Source organism: Plecotus auritus, assembly GCF_963455305.1.
Source record: "Plecotus auritus genome assembly, chromosome: 5".
Lineage (NCBI taxonomy): Eukaryota > Metazoa > Chordata > Mammalia > Chiroptera > Vespertilionidae > Plecotus > Plecotus auritus.
In genome coordinates, this window is record NC_137776.1 from 126406311 (window position 1) to 126427649 (window position 21339).

At 45.3% G+C, this 21339-nt stretch overlaps 1 protein-coding gene across 2 annotated transcripts in view; it reads left to right on the forward strand.

The window, feature by feature from the left end:
• The first annotated feature begins 203 nt into the window (after positions 1 to 203).
• TTC39B (tetratricopeptide repeat domain 39B) overlaps positions 204 to 21339 on the forward strand; it is a 126084-nt gene continuing 104948 nt past the window's right edge. The window contains exon 1 of one of the 2 annotated variants that reach the window (XM_080667214.1): positions 204 to 485. In XM_080667214.1, the coding sequence (XP_080523340.1) occupies positions 444 to 485 (42 nt within the window). In that variant the 5' untranslated portion in view covers positions 204 to 443. The remainder of the gene's footprint in view (positions 486 to 21339) is intronic. The other variant, XM_080667216.1, reaches the window with a different exon arrangement.

Sequence of the window (21339 nt, forward strand, 5' to 3'; positions counted from 1 at the left end):
TGGAAGCGGGGACCTCAGGTTCCTCACCGGAGGGTGGGCCAACCAGCTAAGCCTCGGTGTGCGGGGTGACTCCGCCCACTGAGTGACCCCGCCCACGTGGGGTCGAAGGCAGATGTGGACTGGGGGCAGAGACTTGTCGGGGCAACCTGGTTGGCTGAACCGTCTGAGCCGCGTGGGAGGGCGGGGCGAGGCCTGTGGGGGCGGAGCCCAGGCGAGGAGGACCGCCCGGAGCCCCTTGGGGAGATGGATGCTCCGCAGGTCTGCGGGCGCCAGGGGCGGGGAAAGCGCCTGTGTAGCTGCTCCCTGGCCCCGCCCGGGAGCCGGCGGGAGGCGGGGCTGCCCCCTTCCTCCCACACTGGCGCTGGGCTGAGCCCGGAGCGGAGAAACGAAGTCGGCTCTGAGCTCGCTGCTTGGTTTTGGGTGGCGGCAGGCGGAGGAGGAATATGGCGCTCGTAGGCAACGGAGCCGAGCTGGAAGCGGACGAGGTACTGGCCGGTGGGGGAGTGTGGGCACTGCGCCTGGACCCGGCCGGGATGGCCAAAGTCCCGCCCCCTTGGTCCCAGTTTGGGACCGGCAGCCTCCCGCCTGGAGGGATGGGCAGGAGCGCGGAAGGGAGGTCTGTCCCCGCGGGAGCGAGGAGGGTCCCCGCGGCGCTCGGAGTGGAGGCGGTGCCGAGGTTCGGGGCGCCGGCACCTTGGGGTTGTGTGGATGGGGGACACTTCGGTCGTCTGGTGGATGGGTGCGAGGGCGCTGGACCCACAGCACGGAGCTATTCGGGGCCTCTCCAGGTACACCAGGCGTTATGAGGTCTGGCCCCGAAGTCCTGACCCTGGCCCTCGCCGGTTCGTGCAGTGGTGTCTTGAGCTGGGATGGAGTCGCACCTTCTATGGAAGTTTCCTGGGGCAGAACCGAAAGGCTTAAAGTCGGTGAGAGGAGGGGGACAGCCGGAGGAAGAAGAACCCCAGGGGTGTCTTCCTGGGTGCGAAGGGCAGGGGCTGCCGAAGGGCTGGGGCGCGAAGGGCCCGGAGCAGCCGCCCAGGAGCGGCGCTCTCTCCGCCGTCCACGGGGCCCGGCCTTTTTCAAGCAGGTCCCCAGTGTCGGTGGTGTAGACGGAGAGAAGGCGCTGCGGAGCCGACTCCAGCATCCTGTCGTCTCTGCCGTATTTAAGTAATTAGCCACTTCCTCCTGCGGCCGGCGCGCCCGGGTCTGGGCACATTTGGGCGTGCGCGCCGGACCTGTTGATTTTATAGACTCTTCTTTCAGCACTTGGCCGCTCCGGGGAGACGCGCTCTCTGGAGCTGCAAGTTGAGGCCGGCTGCTGCTGCTGCTGCTGCCATTTTACCTGACTTGAATCTTACAAGTCGCTGCCTGAGGAGGCTTAGTTTCAAATGATGCAATAGTGGAAGATCTGAAGGAGGCGGGTTAAGATTCCCATCCATTTCCTCAAAGCCGGGAAACTCCTGACAGTGAACACGATGTTTTAAATGTAGCCCTTAAAATAAAAACAAAACCAAACCCGAACGATATACTTCCTTTACGTGACCTGCAGACAAGAGGGCAAGCCTGGCGGTCCAGAACCTTCCTTACAGCCTGTCCCTTGAGACGAGGGCACCAAGATCACAGACCAAGAGCTTGCTCAACTGCATCTATTTTCTTTTGAAACTTTAAAACTACCTATATATAAAAAAAGCAAATGATGCAATATTACATTTGTTGCTAATTTCATCGGTGACAACCTTTCTTTATAACTTTAGGCTTTTTGGTATGTCGGAACCAGCTGTTTCTCATTCCTTAGTTCTCTACTGTAATCAAGGTGGTTGCACTTTTGTGGTGCTTTGACCCTACAGGCACTCCGTTCCTCAAAAGTACAGGCACTCCGTTCCTCAAAAGTTGTTTTGGCCCCCTGTTGTATATTGAATTTTGTACCCATGCACCTGGCATGCAAGGCTCTGTACAGTGTGGTCTCAATCCGATGTTCCAGCCTTGTCCCCAGCTGCTTCTCTGTGTAACCATTTGGTTTAATCAGTGTTATGCCCATATTATAAGTGAGGAAACAAGACAAAGAGTAGCTGGTAAATGTGGAGTGAAAATTTTGAATCCCTAGTTTGCTCATTGAAAAAAAAAAAAGTGCTACACTTAGGGCTATATAACTGTCTAGACCAGGGTATTGTTGAGAGAGAATGCGGATGCTATTAATAATTCATGCTTGGACAATAGGTGTAAACTGGGACACTCCTGGGCATATTGAGACATATGGCCACCCTGGCTATGCCCATTGCCTGCAAGATGAGCAGATGTGTTGAGATGCATTAGAAGGGCTGTAGCTCTGTGGGGGAGTTAGGTTTCAGAGCAGCAGAGAGCCTGGCTCACAGATACTCGATGAATACATATTTGTTGAATGAAGGAACAAATGAGTGACTGCAGAAAAAACGTTGCTCAGTAATTTATATTTTGCCATATATTTCATTCACTTTTTAAATGTAATAACTATTAGGTGCGTATTACATACTAGGTTCTGTACTGGTCCTAGGAGATGAGCAAGGTACAAGTAGTACCTTTTTATTCATGCCAAATCCACTTTTGTCCCTCATGGTGCACCTGTTCCATTGGTATAAGTTTACAAACATCGAACATTTGCTCTGTGTTCAAACTTGGTAGGTGCTTTAGAAAGACAAGACACAGTTTTGACTATCTAGGGTTCTCAGTCTGGGTAGGGGGATGTGACATGTGTACAGGATTCTAGAAAACAAGGTCTGCAAGTTAGAAATAGTGCATTGTAGACTGGGTATCCTTATTTGCAGAAAGCTCCTAACTTTCAGTGGGCTGAAATGCTCTGCTCATGAGTGAACAAGACCCTACCCTTCAACTTTACTGGTTGTGTGAACTAAAATAGCTTATTTCAGCTGGGAAGTTTTTCAAACACTAAACATTTAATAGTCTTTGTGGCCACTCTTTGATACTCCAGGAAAATAGAAGGCTGTGGTTGGAAAGGGTAGTACAAATGCCAAGTGGTATAATTGGAAAAGTAACTGCCTCAGAATTAGGTGAACTGGGCTCTCAGTTCTGTCACTAATTTGCCCCATAACCATTCATTCATTATGTGTGCAAACATCTGACTTTCTCATGTGTCAAACCCAGTGCTAGCCCAGACATAACAGTGAACTAGACAGACAAGGACCTTGCCCATAACTGGTGACTTTAATTGACATGTCTCTCAACTTCTTAGGGCTCTGTTGTTTCTTCATATGAAGAAGGAGGGGATGGATGAGCCTTAAGTGTTTTTCCAGCTCTAAAAGTCTGTGCTTTTGGAGCAGAGGGGGGCTCCTTTTTGGGAGAAGGGTTAATAATATGGGGATCTCTTTTCTTTCAAAGTAACTAAAGAGATGATGGTAGTAGAAGAGCTCTCATGATGAGAGCATATGTGTTGAGATGCATTACACTGTGGGATGCAGTGTAAATGGATGGTTTTTTTTTTTTTTTTCTAGGAGGATAAATGTGAGAATACAGAGATTAGGACCTGCAACCTCAAAGGTGCCAAAAATTGATTCTGGAGGGGAGGCAAAAACATCTTAGATTTTACAATGGTGTGTGGTCCTTCAAACCTTGGTTAACAAAATCTCATTTCGTAACATTAGGTTTTCTTGGGAATTACACAAGCAACATTGATATCAGGTTCATGAAAGGTATACAGAAATTGTGCAAGGTCAATACTACAAATCTATGGCAAATAGATGGCTATGACTGGAGGACCATCAGTTGCTTGATTTTGAAGTTGTATCTCTCTTGGTGAACTCTTCATTCTTATGGGCTGCTGTTGGCTGCCTTTCTTGCTGTGTTTGGCCCTCCGTGCTTTTGTGTGATTTGGAATTTGAGAATTAAATAAAAATAGTCTGTTTACATTTTATTATTTAATCCTGTTAAAATTATTCATTCCACCAATAATTATGTGAAAAAGTACTAAAAAGAGAATATATCACCCTGGCCAGAGTAGCTCAGTGGTTAGAGCATCTGCTCCCACCCTCCCCCGGCACTGAAGGGTCCAGGGTTCCATTCCTTGTCAAGGGCAAGTACCTAGGTTACAGGTTCCATCACCTGCCCCATTGGGGGCATGTGGGAGGCAACCAATTGATGTCTCTCTCTCACATTGAAGTTTTCCCCTCCCTCCTGCCCTCTCTCTCTTCCTTACTACTTCTCTCTCCCTGGGTGAGGAGAATATATTGACAATATCTGAGTGAATATCTAGGAGCTAGTTAAATTAAAAATTATTTTCTCATATGAAACAAGAGTTAATTTCATTAAAAATAACTTTTAAGAAGATAATTTTTCAATTGTTTTACCTTTGCTGGAAAAATAATAGTTTTGAATGTCTTTTAAAAATTTGGTTATATTTCTGTTAGGTAGAAATTGGTAATTTGCACATGTAAATAGATGCATTATATTTTATATTAAAATTCTATTAAAAGTTACTCAGCAAATACAGTTACAAAATTAAATGTTCATAGCTTTAAACTTTTAATAACTGAAATTTTTTATTAAGTCAATCTGAATCCATTATTGAACAAAAAGATTAAACTATACTTGCTCATTTTATGTATAAAGCACAGATAGATCTGGGTGCTATTAAAATTTCATGGGGGGGTATAGTTAGGAAAAATGTCTTAAAAGGCTTCTTAGGGGGCAATAATGAAAAACAGTTGAGAATCACCGAGTTAGGGAAGGAAATGGCCTGCATGTGACAGATGTTCCCATGACCTGCTTTTTGGGCCCAGAATTTTTTAAGTCTTGTTCTGATTTAGAAACTTTTTTCTTCAGAATTTTAGGTGAAGTATAGATCACATTGATTGCTACAGTTTCCTAGAATCAGCTTCATCCTTTCATTCCGTCAGTCACCAGTGTTTCTTGAGCACTTAGGTGCTAACAGCCTTTAGATGCTGGAAGCACACACTAAGGTAAGACAACATTATTGCCCTGCAGAACTCTCTTGCAAAGGACACAGGTATACAAGTAACTAGTTCTGTCTTTGGGCCAGATTAGGTTTTTGGTAGGAGGGCCATGTAATTTATTGTCATAATAGGACACTATGAGAGTAAAACGGGGTGCTTTCAGGAGTTACCCTAGGACAGCAGTGATGGTTGACACCCTAGATTAGTGGCTGGCAAAGACTTTAAAGAAGGGATGGTCTTTGGACTGGGGCTTGAAGGGTAAGCAAGATGATGCTGAGAGGAGCAATGGGATAAGCTCAGGCCTGCGTGGATGTTGAGATGGGCACCTGGGTTAGCAGGGGTTCAGCCATGGGAAGGAGAGCTGGTGAGGGCTGAGCCTGCACAGCCAGCTTGGATCACGTGGTACAGTGTCTGAATGTCAGGCTAAGGAGTTTGGGTTAATCTAAAAAAATGGGAATCTGGACTTCTTTTTTCATGTAATCAAAAGTATATATGTATTTTTTTCACATTCAGTATTATTTTGTATTAGTTTCAGGTATACAGCATAGTGGTTAGACAATCATATACTTTGCAAAGTATTTCCCTCTATATTTCCAGTACCCACCTGGCCCCATACATAGTTATTACAATAGTATTGACTATATTCTCTATGCTGTACTTTACATCCCTGTGATGGAAGGTTTTTTTTTAAATATTTTAATTTATTTATTTTGTTAATCCTCACCTGAGGATATATTTTCGATTGATTTTAGAGAGAGTGGAAGGGGAGGGGTAGAGAGAGAGAGAAACATCTATGTGAGAGACATCAATTGGTTGCCTCTCCCACACCCCAGACGGACCAGGACTGGGGATCGAACCCATGACCTTTCATGCACAGGCTGATGATCTAACCATTGAGCACCCAGGCCAGGACAGCTCCCCAACCCCTAGACACAAGTGTGATGGGTTATTTTAGGAAGATAAATCTGGTAAAGTTGATGCAGCCAGATTGTGGAGGTGGCAGCAGGAAGAGCAAGAGGCTGCTGCTCCTTTCTCAGTGAAAATTGCCCCCATTTTCTCCTTCCTTCCCCGCACACCTGGATACTCCCTTCTTCCTTCCCAGTCCAGTAGTGCAGGTATGCTGCTCTGGGCAGGTGTCAGTTCTTCCTTCAGTTAGCTGTTTACCTTCTTGTCTTCGTTCCCTGTCCACAGGGGCTGTTACTAACGATCCACACGTGAATCTGATTCTGTGCTTCTGTGAGGCTGGTGGTTTCCATCTACGCCAGTGGTCGGCAAACTCATTAGTCAACAGAGCCGAATATCAACAGTACAAGGATTGAAATTTCTTTTGAGAGCCAAATTTTTTAAACTTAAACTTCTTCTAACGCCACTTCTTCAAAATAGACTCGCCCAGGCCGTGGTATTTTGTGGAAGAGCCACACTCAAGGGGCCAAAGAGCCGCATGTGGCTCGCGAGCCGCAGTTTGCCAACCACGGATCTACGCCATCTGTTGACAGCTCCCCAGCCCCTAGGCTCAGGTGCCCAGTGGCCATCTGGGGTGGGTCTCGCTGCGCAGAGGTTGAGTACCTGGGAACTCTCTGGGCACTTGTGAAGCTTCTGGGAGAGAGTTTTCCTTTGCAAACCTTTGCTGGTCTCCTGTGCTCTCCTCTTCCTCTCCTGTGCTTTGTGGAAATTGGTCCTGTACTCAGAGCCACTCTGGCTAGATGGCTGAATTGGTTAGGTCACCACACCTCTTCACAGGGACTCCTCAAGTGTTGAATGCCTGGGAATTCATCATTCCAATATGCTTCTTAAGCTCTTTAAGACTGTGGGTATGTAGTAAATGCTTTTCTGCTGAGATCTGGGGACATGTTCCCTTGAATGTATTGCTGATATTATGCTGATATATACATAAGGCCTACATATTTTTAAGTGTTTTAGTAAAATTATATATATATATATACATACACACACACACACACACACACACACACACACACACACTAGAGGCCCGGTGCATGAAATTCGTGCACTTGCCGGGGGCCGTCCCTCAGCATGGGGGATCTTCTTGCAGTCCGGGACCCTTTGGGGGATGTCCACCTGCCAGCTTAGGCCCAATTCCCAGGAAGCTGGCAGTCAGACATCCCTCTCGCAGTCCATGGCTCTCCAGTCCGGGACCCCTCGCTTCTTACTGCCCGCCTGTGGCGGAGGCGGGAGAAGTTCCCGCCACTGCCACTGCGCTCACCAGTCATGAGCCTGGCTTCTGGCTGAGCAGCACTCCTCCTGTGGGAGCACAGCTCCTGCATTGAGCACCTGCCCCTGGTGGTCAGTGCATGCCATAGCAACCGGTCGTTTAGCTGTTCGGTCGATTTGCATATTAGGGTTTTATTATATAGACATATATACATATACATATATATATATATATATCTCCTACATATTTTAAAATATTTTAGTAAAATGATATATATTACATATATACACTGCCTTGATAATTATTCAAAGTATGTGTGTACATTTTTGGGGGACACCCTACATTTGTTGGGTCTCATTGTAACTAGTAAGTGAGAATTATTGAGTCTAATTTAATGGGTTAGATTTTGTGCTAGGTCCAGGAGAGGCAAACATAGCTGTCACCCTAAGTTACGGTCTAGTCAGGAACAGGGGCAGGTGTGTAGACAAATAGATGTACTGCTGCATGCTGGGAACCATGGAGGAGGGATGCCAGGCTGCTTTGGGTGCACAGAGGAGGGCACCTCACCTCTGGGCAGGTGTCAGTTCTTCATGGAGTTAGCTGTGTCACTTCTTTTCTTAGTTCCCTGCCCTCGGGTGCTGTTCCTAATGATCCACGATGTGAATCTGATACTATGAATTCTTGGGGGGGATGGGTAGTCAGGGATGGTTTCCTTGAAGAGACCATTTTTTGGAATTTCGGATTTTGCAGGGTAAGTAGGGCTGAGCAGAGAGCTGGGCATGAGGGAACTCTTGAAGTTTGTCTCAGGGAGAGGACCTAGCAGGCATAAGGCATGGAGGTGAGGGAGAGCTTATGGTGCTCTTGGTAGCAGGGGACAATACTGGAAGGGCAGGAAGGGCCGTTCCATGTCTTTCATGCCAAATTGTGGCTATCATGGTGTGTATTTAGTGTTTTAAGCTGAAGAGAAGTGTGGAGGGATCAGCACTGTGGGCAGGTGGCTCTCTCTGGAGTGCATGCAGGCTGATTGGAGGGAGGCACACCAGAGATGGAGAGGCACGTGGTTTTCTGGTGTTTTGTTTTGTCTGTCCAATGACTGTTAGCAGTCCACTGAAGGCCCACTATATGCAAGGGTAGCTAAGTACTGGGGTAGCGTGATGGGCAGGGTATGGTTCCCCATTGGAGCAGCCAGTCAGGAATGTGGACACAACAAACAACTCTATCCTGACATGTAGGGGAGAGTCCAGAGAGCGTGAGCAGCCTGGTGCTCCTAGAAGAAAAAAGAAGAGAGCATTCACAGGGCTGCCGTGGATATGTCGTGAGGGCATACCCCTACCCAGGTCGGTCGACTTGGATTGCAGACCAAGTCTTTACTGTCCAGCTGTGTGACTTAATCTTTGTGGGCCTGCTGTCTTCATAGGTGACACGAAGGAACTGGCACTACTGATCTGTTTCTGAAGTTCCTCTCACCTTTGACATCTGTGATCTAGAGGGTGACATTTGACCTGGCCCTTGAGGGTGGCATTTCAACAGGCATTGGTGGAGCAGATCACACCTTCATTCCTTGAGGCGGAGGCAGTGGCAGGGGAAACATGCTCAGGCGTGGACGAAGCATGAGGGGGCCATGGTGCGGGAGTGCAGTGTGCGAGTGAGGTGGCTGAGGCAGCAGAGCAGCGCTGTGTGTTCCAGCAGATTTAGATCCCTCAGCTAAGGAGTTTTTTGTGTGTTTTTTTTCTTCTTTTTGACAGTGGAGAGACACATGTATTCTCCCATATTTATGGACTGTTCCCCTTCTCTCTCTCTTTCTCTTTTTGAGTAAAGGAAGCAATGATGATAACATTCTTGGTTTCACTTTCTCCTTCCCCAACCCCATTAGCAAAGTGCAGTTTTAAACTGATAACTATACACTGCAATGCAGCGTTAAGGAGACAGAGTCAGACACGTTTGCCTAATCAGCCTTGGGCAAACTATGGCCCGCGGGCCGGATCCGGCTGTTCTATCCGGTTCTCTTGCTCTCCCTCCGCTCCTTTACTTTGAATTCATATTAGTTCACACAAACACTTCATCCATGCTTTTGTTCCGGTCCTCCAGTCCAGTTTAAGAACCCATTGTGGCCCTCGAGTCAAAAAGTTTGCCCACCCCTGGATAGGCTTATGTTTCATCACGTAGACTTACCCTCCGCTGAGTTCTGAGACACAGAACCACCCTGACCCCTCTCTGGTGTGGTCAGCAGGACCAGTCAGGCGTTCTCTCGGGGGCTCCTCAGTCCTTCTTTTCTCCTTTCCTGCTTCCTTAGAGCCGTGGTCGGCAAACTGCGGCTCGCGAGCCACATGCGGCTCTTTGGCCCCTTGAGTGTGGCTCTTCCACAAAATACCACGGCCTGGGCGAGTCTATTTTGAAGAAGTGGCGTTAGAAGAAGTTTAAGTTTAAAAAATTTGGCTCTCAAAAGAAATTTCAATCCTTGTACTGTTGCTATTTGGCTCTGTTGACTAATGAGTTTGCCGACCACTGCCTTAGAGCACTTTCTCCTAGAGTCCTGGGGTTCCTGGTCTTTGTCTGCTTATGAGTCACAATTATTTCATTCAGAACTAAAGGAAACAAACCTCAGATTCTCACCTCGTTTTTCAGGCCCAATGGGGTCTGATCTTTTTGAGAGGAGGCGGGCAAGACAGATGACAGAGTGAGAGAGAGTCCTGAAGAGAGAATGAGGGAATGAGGCCTGACTCCAGAACCCTCTCCCAGAAGCACTCATAGTCATCACCTGTGCAGGATCATTGACCGAGGACCTGTTGGCCCAAAGCAGCCCCCACACAGAGCGGTACTGAGCTTCTGGGGAGCGGCCAGCTTGGGTTCAGATCCTGGCTTCTCATTTGCTCTGTGACCTGTGGCATGCTATTTGATTAGTTGGATGCTCTTCATTTATAAAATGGGAATATATCTGCCCTACAAGGTTGATGATGAAGATGAAATAAGATTCTGTTTTACAAAGCACCTGAACATAGAAGTACTCTTGAAAGCCAGTTCTCTTTTCCCTTATGCTTTGTCCTCAGGTATTGCTGTTACTGTTCATTACTTATGGGTTTGATGAAAAATCTGCCATGGATGTTTTAGTGTACTCAAATAGTTTCACCTTATTTTTGCAGTCAATTGAGAAGAAAATTCCGCAGAAGTACACATCCTAGAAATAGTCAGGAAGTGACTGGCCCAAGGTCATTCAGCTTGCCTGGGCACAGAACCAGGGTTAGCAGCCACATGCTCTAATTCTACGTACTGTGCCTTTTCCACTGGGTTAGGGGACGCCACAGGAAGGCCAAAGGTAGCCTGCCTGCCTCCTGCCTGTTGTTGTAGATGAAGTTTTTTTGGAACACAGCCATGCCCATTCATTCAGGTGTTGCCTATGGATGCTTGTGCACTACAATGGCAGCAATGAGTAGTTGGGACACAGATTGTATGGCCTACGTGGCCTAAATAGTTATAGGTCCTTTATGGAAAAAGTTTGCTGACCCCATACTAGGTGATTTCTAGAGCTGTATGTAAGTTTGTTTATAATGTGTTATAAGCCTTATAAATTTGCTTATTTCCTAAATACTTGTACAGGCATAAATACTAGGAGAAAATATAAATCTAGTTGGCATATTCCATGAAGTGGTATCGTACAAGTTCTGGAGTCGCATGGACGTCCCTTCTCCTCCATGTACAACTTTGAATAAATTAATCTCTCTGAGCTTCAGTTTCTTTATCTGTAATTGGAGATAATAGAACCTCCTTCTGAAGGTTATGGTGAGGATTAAAGCCCTATAATGCGTTTGGGTCGTGGGGCGCAAATGTTGGCTCTAAGCATTATTATTAAGGATGTCGGATGTGGATAGTTGACACTGAGGGGAGAGGGGCAAACATCACAAAAGAGAGTCAACATGGACTCAGAGGGCCATCTGTCTAAGCAGAACAGTGTAGACTTGTGAGCAAGGGAAGTGGCAATGCCACTAATATTTTGAAAATGGCTTTGTCCACCAACTCATAAATAGTATGTGTGGTAACCTATGGTGTCTCCAAACGTTTTGCTGTGTGGAAGTGTCCCCTTGCTAGTATTAGTGAATGTCATAATGGTTCTTAGAGTTTGTTTGTTTTTTCACGCAGCACCTAGATGTTTTAGTTGGAGACTTGGACTATCAAAGGTATGTTTGTGTAAGGTTACTTAGTGTAAGAGGTTAAAAGGTAAAGGGGAGGACAATGTTTTGTGGATTCCTGGGCCCTGGAGGGAGCTCTGGGATTTTTGTTCTGCCCCAAGGCAATGTGCTATGCCAGCCTGCTCTTTCTAAAGTTCAAATCCATTGTCACCTTGCTGCTTAAAAATCTGTTCACAGCCTGTGAGGTACAATGCAAACATTTTAGCATGGCACATAAGGCCTTGCTTAGGATCCAGCTCAGTGGTTCTCACACGTTGGTGAGCATAGAGCACCTGGTTAGGGGGATGGGTGGCTTGTTAAGATGGATGTTCCCAGGTCCCACCACCAGCCATTCCTATTCAGTAGGTCTGAGTGGCTCCCAGAAGTTTGCATTCCTAACATGACCTTTAACATCAACCATGCTGAAGTGCTTGTAGATCCCCATCTATACCTCACCTCCCGGAAGGTCAGTCCTTTCTCACTTCCCAGCTTTTTCCATTTGCTGTTCCTTCACTTGGCCACTGCTCTTTAGCATTTAAGACCTTCCTTAGGTATCGCTCCTCCTCCAGCCTTTCCAGATACGCATCCTCTCCTCCTTTCCCTTGCAGATGCTCAACAACTATTTAACATGCTTGGCTGCCTGGAAGGAGCAATATTTCCCTTTTGGCATATGTGTTATGACACCCAGTGGGATGGGATGTAGGCGCCCAGGTGTTCCGAAAGAAACCAGCACAGAAAGCAGCAAAGGAACTCCCCTTAGTGCTTTCTAACAGTGTGAGATTTTTATCCTCTCAACCAGAAAGGAGAATTTACCCCCATCATCTATTAGCATTACCTCAATATGCTTAAAAGAAAGCTTTATTGAGGTATAATTTACATGCCATAAACGCACTCTGTTTAAATGTACAATTCAATGATGTTTAGTAAATTTACAGAGCTGTGCAGCCATCACTACAATCAATTTAAGGGCATTTCCATCATCCCATTAAGATTCCTTGTGCCAATTTGCTCTCACCTCAGTAAATTTTCGCATTTAAATTAATTGAAAAATTAAAATTCACCAGGATAAAATAGGACTTCCCAGGCAGAAATAAAAATGAGCAGCCAATATATACGATGGGGATAAAGCAAATGTGTTAGGTATTGAAAAGCAAGACTGGAGAGCAGGATACATTTGGGTCAGTGCTTGACTGGGTTCCTACGCCGTGACATCATCAGAAGAGAGGCCTGAGGGCTGTGTGAATAACCGGGTCCAAAATAGTCATGGTTTTCCAGGACTTTCTAGTTCATTCCCCCAGGCAGTTGCTATTTATCTGCCATGTCTTGCTAGAAAGATGAACAAACATTTGCATTTCTAAGCCATTAACAGTTGGATGAAAGGGACTGTCACCATAGCTAAAGTCTCAAGTGGGACAAAGAGTTCAGCAAAATCAGCCTCTTGTCGGGCAGCCCCGAATTTCAGATTTGTTGTGTCTGTGCCTAGGAAGGCCTGTGGGAGAGAGGACAGAACACAGGTGGGCTTGCAGGTTAGCAGACCTGGGTTGGGCTCTGTCACCTGTTGGCAGTGTGACCTTGGACAAGTTGTTTAATTTCTCTGTGAATTTCAGTCTCTCATCCGTCAAATGGGGCTTCTGATGCCCACCTTATAGCGTCCCTGTGTGTAGCCTGGTATCTTACCTGGTGCCTGCCATAGTGTAAGTGCTTAGTTGCAACCATTAATTTGACAATATATATATAGTTTGCTTTTTATCAGTACATTCAGAATTTTATAGAACAGGGAAGGGTCGAAGTAAGATTGTATCAAATACTGCAACTAGTCATATTGAACATCTTGATATTAAATATTTATTTGCTGATATTAATTTAAGAACTAGTTTGGGGAGGGAAGTTGTTTTGTTTTTATTTTAAAATACAAACAGTGGTAGGTGTCCTTTTGGAGAAGTGACTCCTACAGTGGGGCTTAAGTGGAATAACTTACGCAGTCTAGCTGGGAGCATTCACAAAGTGAGGATGATTATAATTTATTCATACACCTAATGCTTTTAGGAGCCTGAAGTATTCACATTTCTAACAAGCTGCTTATTTAGTAATAATAACATTTGGTATTCCTCCCAACTTTTCAAAATGGAAAAATTGAGACTGATGGAGTTCTTTTTACATCCGACATAAAGCAAACCTCTGATTTCATAAATTGTAGAGTCTAATCGCATTGCTAATTATATTTGAAATTTAAAAAGTAAAGATACAGGCTTGGAAAGGATCCTTTTTTCTTCTGAAGACTTGCCTTTTTACTTTCCTTTGTAGCTTATGGAGGCGGAAGTTACACTTTAACTTAAATAAGGCTCTGTCCACATCAGAACTTTGCTGTTTGGGGAAAGGAAGTTTCAGTTGACAACAGATTCGGCTCCTGCTGGGGAACATGTGACATGTGACATGCTTAAGTGAATTCCTATCTTTTTGTTAAAGTCTATAAAGCATTACGTTTCACTTGTGGCAACTTGGAGACAATTGCCCTTCGCATAAATTCTTTCAGGAGCAAACACGAGGATTTGGAGGAACAATTTAAAACAGCATTGCACAACCAATGAAGCCCTCCCCTTGCTTGATGTTTAATTTTCCCTTTTTGTTCCCCACAATTGACCCTTCTTTTGTTCCATTTCTCTGTCATCAGCTAGTCCTGTTGCATCTACCTGCAGAACATGGCTCCTTACTGCAAACCAGTGCCTTTTGTCCGTCTCCACCACCAGCTCCCCACACCACACCACTGCCTTCTCATGCCCGTAGTCCTGGGAGAGCATCCTATCTAATTGGTCTCCCAGCTCCCCTCTGCCAAGTGCTTTTGTACAAACATTCATACAGGGGACTTCGCTGCTTAAAACTGGTTAGTGGCTTTCTGTAACATTTAGGGTAAAACCCACACTACTTCCTGTGGGCTGCGTGGTGTGGCTTTTGCGTTCCTCCTCCAGTATACCTCGTGCCCTTCTTCCTCTCCTTCCCTCTGCTGTAGCCACCCTAGCTGCCGGCGGGTGCTTTGAACCTGCCCAGTTCCTTCCCACCTTGGTGCTTTTGCATGGCGATTTCCCCGCCTGGCGGACTTCACCAGCTCTTCACATGACTGGCTCCTTCTCAACTTACCGTCCTCACCTCAGAGATCAGGTTCCAAGGGCCGCTGTCCTCGGGTTCCATCGTCAAAGCAGCCTCTCTCTTTTCTCTATTACACATCCTGTTTATTTCCTCTTAGATGTGATCACACTCTATACTATCTTGTTTATTTTCTTCTCTGTCATCTGTCTCACTCCCTCGAGTTTCAGTGCAGGAAGTTGAAACTGCTGTAGGCAGTTTAAATCAGAAGAGTTTATGAAGGGAAATAGGTGTTTACAAAATGCATGGAGAGCTGAAGGAGGGGTTCTAAGCTGGGCCTGCAGTCCCACCCAGAACTGACCCCTAGGGGAGGTGCTCTGTTCTGTGGCTGGTGATTCTAGAGCTGAGAGCTCATGGCACTTTGCAATAGCTGTGATTCAGGGATCTGGAGGCCAGAATGGGGAAGCTTCTGTGGCTGCTGATTTTTGTGGCAGGAAGCTGGGGAGTGGATGCTGGGGTACTGCTGGTTTCCTCAGCATTTGCATCACAGCAAGAAAAGTCAGAGAGGGGCAGGGAAATGACCTCAGCCTCTTGGATCTTGCGCAAGGTACATCTGAAAGGGTGTAACCTAATTCTTCACCCAGAGTCAACTCACTTCCGCTACAGCCACAAATCTGTTAGGCTCACCGGAGCTCCCACCTTTGTGAATTATGCTGAAGTTCCTCAAATTTCTGTTGTAACTGAGCAAAACTCTAGTACAGTTGGCTTGTTTTGTTGTCCCTAGCTGTTTCTCTGCTTCGTAATGTTGGCAGTTCTTCTTTTCACTGTAGCCTCATTTTAATCAAGTCCATTTTGTAATACACATTGGTGGATCAAGTATGTAAGTCAGTGGCTACATATCTCAGTTTTCATTAGGGAAATCAGAAAAATAATTGAATCTTATTGCTCAAGTTTAGCTATGCCTTAACCTTGTAAGATTCCTTGGCAAACAGAACCCTCATAATAAGCAAGTTCTATTATTAGAATTTGCTCAGAGGGGTAAGTAGTGAGGCATTTAAAAGTTCCCCAGGCCAAATTTGTGACAATTTGAGCATGAAAATAATTTAAGTCAGTAGTGTATTACAGACCATTTAAAAAAGTAGAACTCCTTGAAATCTATATGAATGATAATTAGATAGATGCATGGAGGAGACTGGAGGGCTTTTACTTTCAAGAGAATGCCACAGGCCGACTGGTAAAGGTGGACGGAGTGTTGGAGTTGAAAATCAGTTTTCAGCTATCATAGTAAAGAGTGAGTCTGGCAGCCACCATCAGAGTGCTGAATCACCCACAGGCAAATTTGGGTGAGGAGCATGGTACATACCTAGTGTTACACTATCTCACTACAGATTTCTTGCAAGACAAAAATAGTAACTATGAAAGGGAGAAACTGGACAACATGCCGACCAGGTAATCAAAATTCACCTCACCAGTGGGGGCAGCGAACCTCTCTGCCTCCAGGTATAAATGACGTGACAAGGACACTGTGTCCCTTCCGGAGTAGTCTAACCTGAATCTAATCACGAGGAAACAACAGAAACTTTAAATAAGGAAGGTTCTATTTTTAAGGAAAGGAGAAGAGGGCTGTCCTCTCAAAAAATGCCAGTGTCATAAAAGGCAAAGAAAGGCTGTGAAAATGTTCCAGATTAAAGGAGGCCAAGGAGACCTGACTGCTAAATGTATTTGACCCGAGACTAGCTCTTGCACAGTAGAGGGGAAATACTGTAAGGGAAAATTGTTGGCTTAATTGACAGCATTGGCATATGGACATTAGCTTAGAGCAGCCAAATGTACTGACTGGTTATATGAGAGAGTATCCTTAGTTTTAGGAAATACACACTGAAATATCCTATCTAATAATCCTATCTAATAAAGAGGGACTATGCTAATTGACCATCACTCCGTCACAAAGATGGCTGCACCCGCAGCTGAGGCCAAGTTCCCATAAGGAGCCTTAAAGAGCCATCAGCAGGGACCTGAGGCTACGCCCTCCCCCACCCCCGTGGGGCTTGACAGGGGACCTCAGGCTGCGCCCCCCCCATCCTGGCATCAGGCTGGGGGACCTCAGGCCCCACCCCCCGCCCCAGTGCCAGGCCAGGGGAACTGAGGCCACACCCCCTGCCCAGCAGGGCTTGACGGGGGACCTCAAGGTGCACTTCCTGTCCTAGTGCTGGGCTAGGGGACCTCAGGCTGCTCTCCCTGCCCCAGCGCCAGGCCGGGGACCTCAGGCTGCGCCCCCCACCAGGTGGGGCTTGACAGGGGACTTCAGGCCGCACCACCCACCCCGGTACCAGGCCGGGGAATCTCAGACCACACCCCCCACCCAGCGGGGCTTGACAGGGCACCTCAGGCCGCGTCCCCCACCCCAGCACCAGGCCAGGGGACCTGAGGCTGCGGCCCCCCTGCCTGCCTGGGCTTGACAGGTGACCTCAGGCCGTGCCCCCCACCCCGTGGGGCTTGATGGGGGACCTCAAGGTGCACCCCCAGTGCTGGGTCGGGGGAACACAGGCCATGCCCCCCACCCAGTGGGGCTTGACAGGGGATCTCAGGTCGTGTCCCCCACCTGGTGGGGCTTGATAGAGGACCTCAAGGAATGTCCCCCATCCTGGTCTGGGCTGGGGGGCCTCAGGCCACGCCCCCCATCCTGGCACTGGGCCGGGGGACCTGAGGCTATGCCCCCTGCCTGGCAGGGCTTGACAAGGGTGAGACTGGCCAGGTCTGGATCTAGCCCAATGGGGGGAGTCGGCTGGGTCTGGGTCTCACACGATTTTGAGGTGCATGTGGGTGAGCGGGGACTTGACCCTGGTCCCGTGGTGTGCCCCAGACTCTGACAGGAGGAAGGTTTTCATATACATTTTACTAATTTTCTTTCATCTCTGACACTTCTATTATAGAGAAAGGGCAAATAGCAATATTAAATTATTTCCTCTAATCCCCTTTTAATGTGCATGAATTTCGTGCACTGGGTCACTAGTTTAGAGATAAAGGGCCACATTACATGTAATTTACCTTTCAGTGGTTCAGGAAAAAAAAATCTAGTTAGCTAGCTAGAGAAGTTTGGAAAGGGAGGAGGGAAGGGAGAGGAAAAAGAAGATTATGAAGCAAATGGGCCAAAATGTTAACAGTAGATGAATCTGGATAAAGAACACCCAGTGTTCTTTGAACTGTTCTTACTCTGGTAACTTCTCTGTAAGTCTGAAATTATTTCTAAATAAAAAGATTTTTAAAAAAGTTTTACTACTAGAGACAGAAAGTGCTCTTCGCTTATTCCAGGCATGGAAGGATTTGGGTTATAAAATAAATTCAGTTGGAATGTCACCTTCCTTACTGTGGTTTCCAGGTGTGTCCTTTCAGGGTAAGGGGTCATGATCCAGTGCAGCTGGTCCTGAGGTCAGCTGTGGTGTTGCTTATCCGATTTTGCTGTTTTTCTGAGCCTGGAGCTGAAATACAACTGAGGCCTAGATGTTATGTCTAGGGCGAAAAGGTCACCCTGAGGACGAGGTCCCATTACAACTGTTCTTTGCTAGGCACCGAGGGCTTTCCGCCCTGGCGACCTTCTGACCTGACCCATCGTCCTTGCTCTGCTCAAGCCTGTCTCACTGCCTACCATAGGTCCTTGTGCATGTGTATAAATATTTTATAGTATAGAATCCTAGAAATAGTGTTGCTGTGTAAATGTATATGCACATATATGTTTTTTATAGATATTGCCAGACTGACTTCTAAATAGTCTGAGGCAACAGTGTATGTTCGCTTTCCAGCATCTCTGCAATGCAAACTGAGGATATTATCAGTCTTGCAAACTTTGCCAATTCCCATGGACAAAATAATACCACTTAAAAAAATAATACCACTTTTTAAGTGCACATTTCCAAGTTAACTGGCTGCTGGGTTTCTTCTCTAGTGTACTGTCTTTACAACCTTTATCTGTTGTTCTTTTTGGTTCTGCACTTAGATGCTTTGTGATTTGGGGCAAGTTACTTAACCTCTCTGTGTCCCAGTTTCACTATTTGTAAACTGGGGATCATACTAAACCATTTTTAGAGGATTGGTATGAAGAGCAAATGAAGTAATATATTTAAAAGTGTGTAGAATAGTACTTGGCACATAAGAGTGCTATAGAAGTGCTAGCCCTTATTAGCATACCATCAGCATCCAAATTCTTAATACGTCATATGTCATTTTTTATGTTTATTTTCCCCGAATTCTTTTAAAAATCAACTTTATTGAGACTCAATTTGCATGTAGTGAAGTGCACCCATATTAAGTGTTCAGATTGTTTAATAAATGAATACCCGCATTTAACTACCACTATTATCAAGATATTATACATTTGCATCAGCCCCCAAAGTGCCCTGATTACGCTTTGCTGTCACTTCAGATTGTTTTTAATGTATTTGTTCTACCAGAATTTTTGTATTTGTCTTTAGCTGTTTAGAATTTTTAATTCATTTAAAAAATTTTTAAAATGTAGAATGTCTATTAGGTTTGAGATACTAGTTATATGATTTATTATACGAATCCCTCTGGCAGCCTCTTTTTTTTCTGCTAGTTTCCATATTTAATTTGCTTCTTGCTAGAAACCAAATGTCAGCATTTCACTTGTGATGGGATTGATTCAGTTACTTTGTCTTAATAGTATAAGGTTTATTCCTCTACATAATACTAATATGTAGATAAACATTTAGCTTCTTGCCCAAAATTTCTTACTGTTGGAAGGGAATGTTGGTGGGAGTGGAGGAAAATGAATGTTGACAGAAGTGGATTTATCAAAATCTTAGCTTTTTCTCTCTTAGACTGCTGCCAAAGAACGGATTACAGTTCTCAGCATCTCTGCTTTGCTAGCACCGGTAATTCTCATGAGGGGAGATGCTTGGAGAGGGAAAGTACTATCTGAGTGGTCCAATGTTTGGACATGCAGATTTTCCCGGAAGTAATAACAGTGAAAGCAATAGTTTAGTGAGTGCTGACATTATCGAGTACTCACTGTGGACCAGACACCAGGGCAAACCCTCTGTACATCTCATGTAATTCTTTGAACCCCGCAAGTGTGGTTTTATTGTTGTCCTTATTTTACACTAATAAATATGAATCCTAGAGCAGCTAAGTGACTTGCCCAAGGCCACACATGAGTAATGGAGCTCATGGTGGGACTCTACACTCATGCTCTTAGCATTATTTCACCCTTCATTTTAAAGATTGAAGGCCATGGGTTTTTTTTTTGTTGTTTTGTTTTTAATTCCTATTTTAGAAATTATTCACATCTGTTTCTCATTCTATTCTCAAAATATCCAATTGGGTTAGGGAAGAAAATTCAATGTTTTATCTATTTGTGCCAAGGTAGGCAAACTTTTTCTGTAGAAGGCCAGTTGCAACTACTCAACTCTGAAGTTGTAACAGGAAAGCAGCCATAGATAGTATTTAAGTGTGGAGTGTGACAGTGTTCCAGTAAGACTTCATTTACAAAGACAGGCAGCAGGCTGGATTTGACCCCGGGTTGTAGTTCGCTGGCCTGTATGGTGGTAGACTAACCTGTTGTGGACACCAGGATGCGTCTGCCAGGGAAGCAGTTTCTTTAGTTCCAAGTGTTGCACCCTGTCTACCACCCGACCTTCTCCAGGCTGCAGGCTGAAGTGCTCGCCAGTGCCTTTAGGAGAGTTAGTCCCAGCAATAATAGGGGTACTTACAAATGTTTTATACTCAGTGCTTTGTTTTCTGTGCTTTTCACATGTGTCATTTACTCTGTGGACATCCCTCTAAGATGGGAAACTGAGGCACAAAAAAGGAAAATAGCCCAAAAAGCTAGTGAGTCACCATGGAACTGGGATTTGAGCCCAGGCTGGCTGATTCTCAGCATGTGCACTCACGTCCTCTGGCCGTCACTCTCCTGCATTATGGGCTTCCTCAGTTTGAGTCACCTTTGTATATAGCCTTAGTTTTCGGGAACCGCCTCTTTCAAGCACTCATTAAGAGACAAGATTCTGTATTCTCTCTCATTTTTTAAAAATGTATTTTTATTGATTTCAGAGAGGAAGGGAGAGGGAGAGAGAGATAGAAACATTAATGATGAGAAGAGAATCATTGATGGGCTGCCTCCTACACGCCCCCTCCCCCCCCCCCCCCCCCGACTGGGAATCGGGCCCTCAACCTGGGCATGTGCCCTTGACCGGAATCGAACCCGGGACCCTTCAGTCCATAGGCTGACGCTCTATTCACTGAGCCAAACCAGCTAGGGCTATATTCTCTTTTAAAGACATTTACTTTGGAGCAGAGCTACGAGTGAAGGAATGCTCACTGCCAGTTTTCTGTGGTAGCCGGAAAGTTTGAGCGTCTCTAGCAAGATGATGCAAGAAGTTTCTTTTTGCTCATCATTAGGCTGCACTGGAGCCTTTTATCCATAGAAACACTTTAATGCTAACAAAAGAAATCACTTATTAGTTGTGTCAACACTGTGTTGAAGCATTGAATACATTATCTCATTTAAACCTCACAGCAATGATGTAAATTAACTGATACTATTCTAATTGTATGGATGGAAAAACTGAGGTTCATCTATGGGATGGTAGATAAGTTAATTAAATGTTTATGAGTTTTAGTTTCCTTATTTGGACAAGATAGTAGTCTTATCTCCTAGGGTCATAATGAAGATTAAATGAGTTAATGAATGTAAGGATTTAGAGCAGTTTTTGGCACTCAATTGTGTTACTTGTCATTATTATTGTCAGAACACAGTGATAGTAGTAATAGTAAAGGTGAAATGCTCACTTTTTTCTGATTTTTTTGTGAATTAGAAATAAGCGTCTAAGTGTCCAACAGAGTGCCTGGGTATTAATAAATGGAATTATGGTATTTATTCATAGGAAGAAGCTATAAGCTCTGTTCATTTTAATTTTAAAGCATTTTTACTAGTGATGATTTCAAAATTACTTTAGTTTAATTA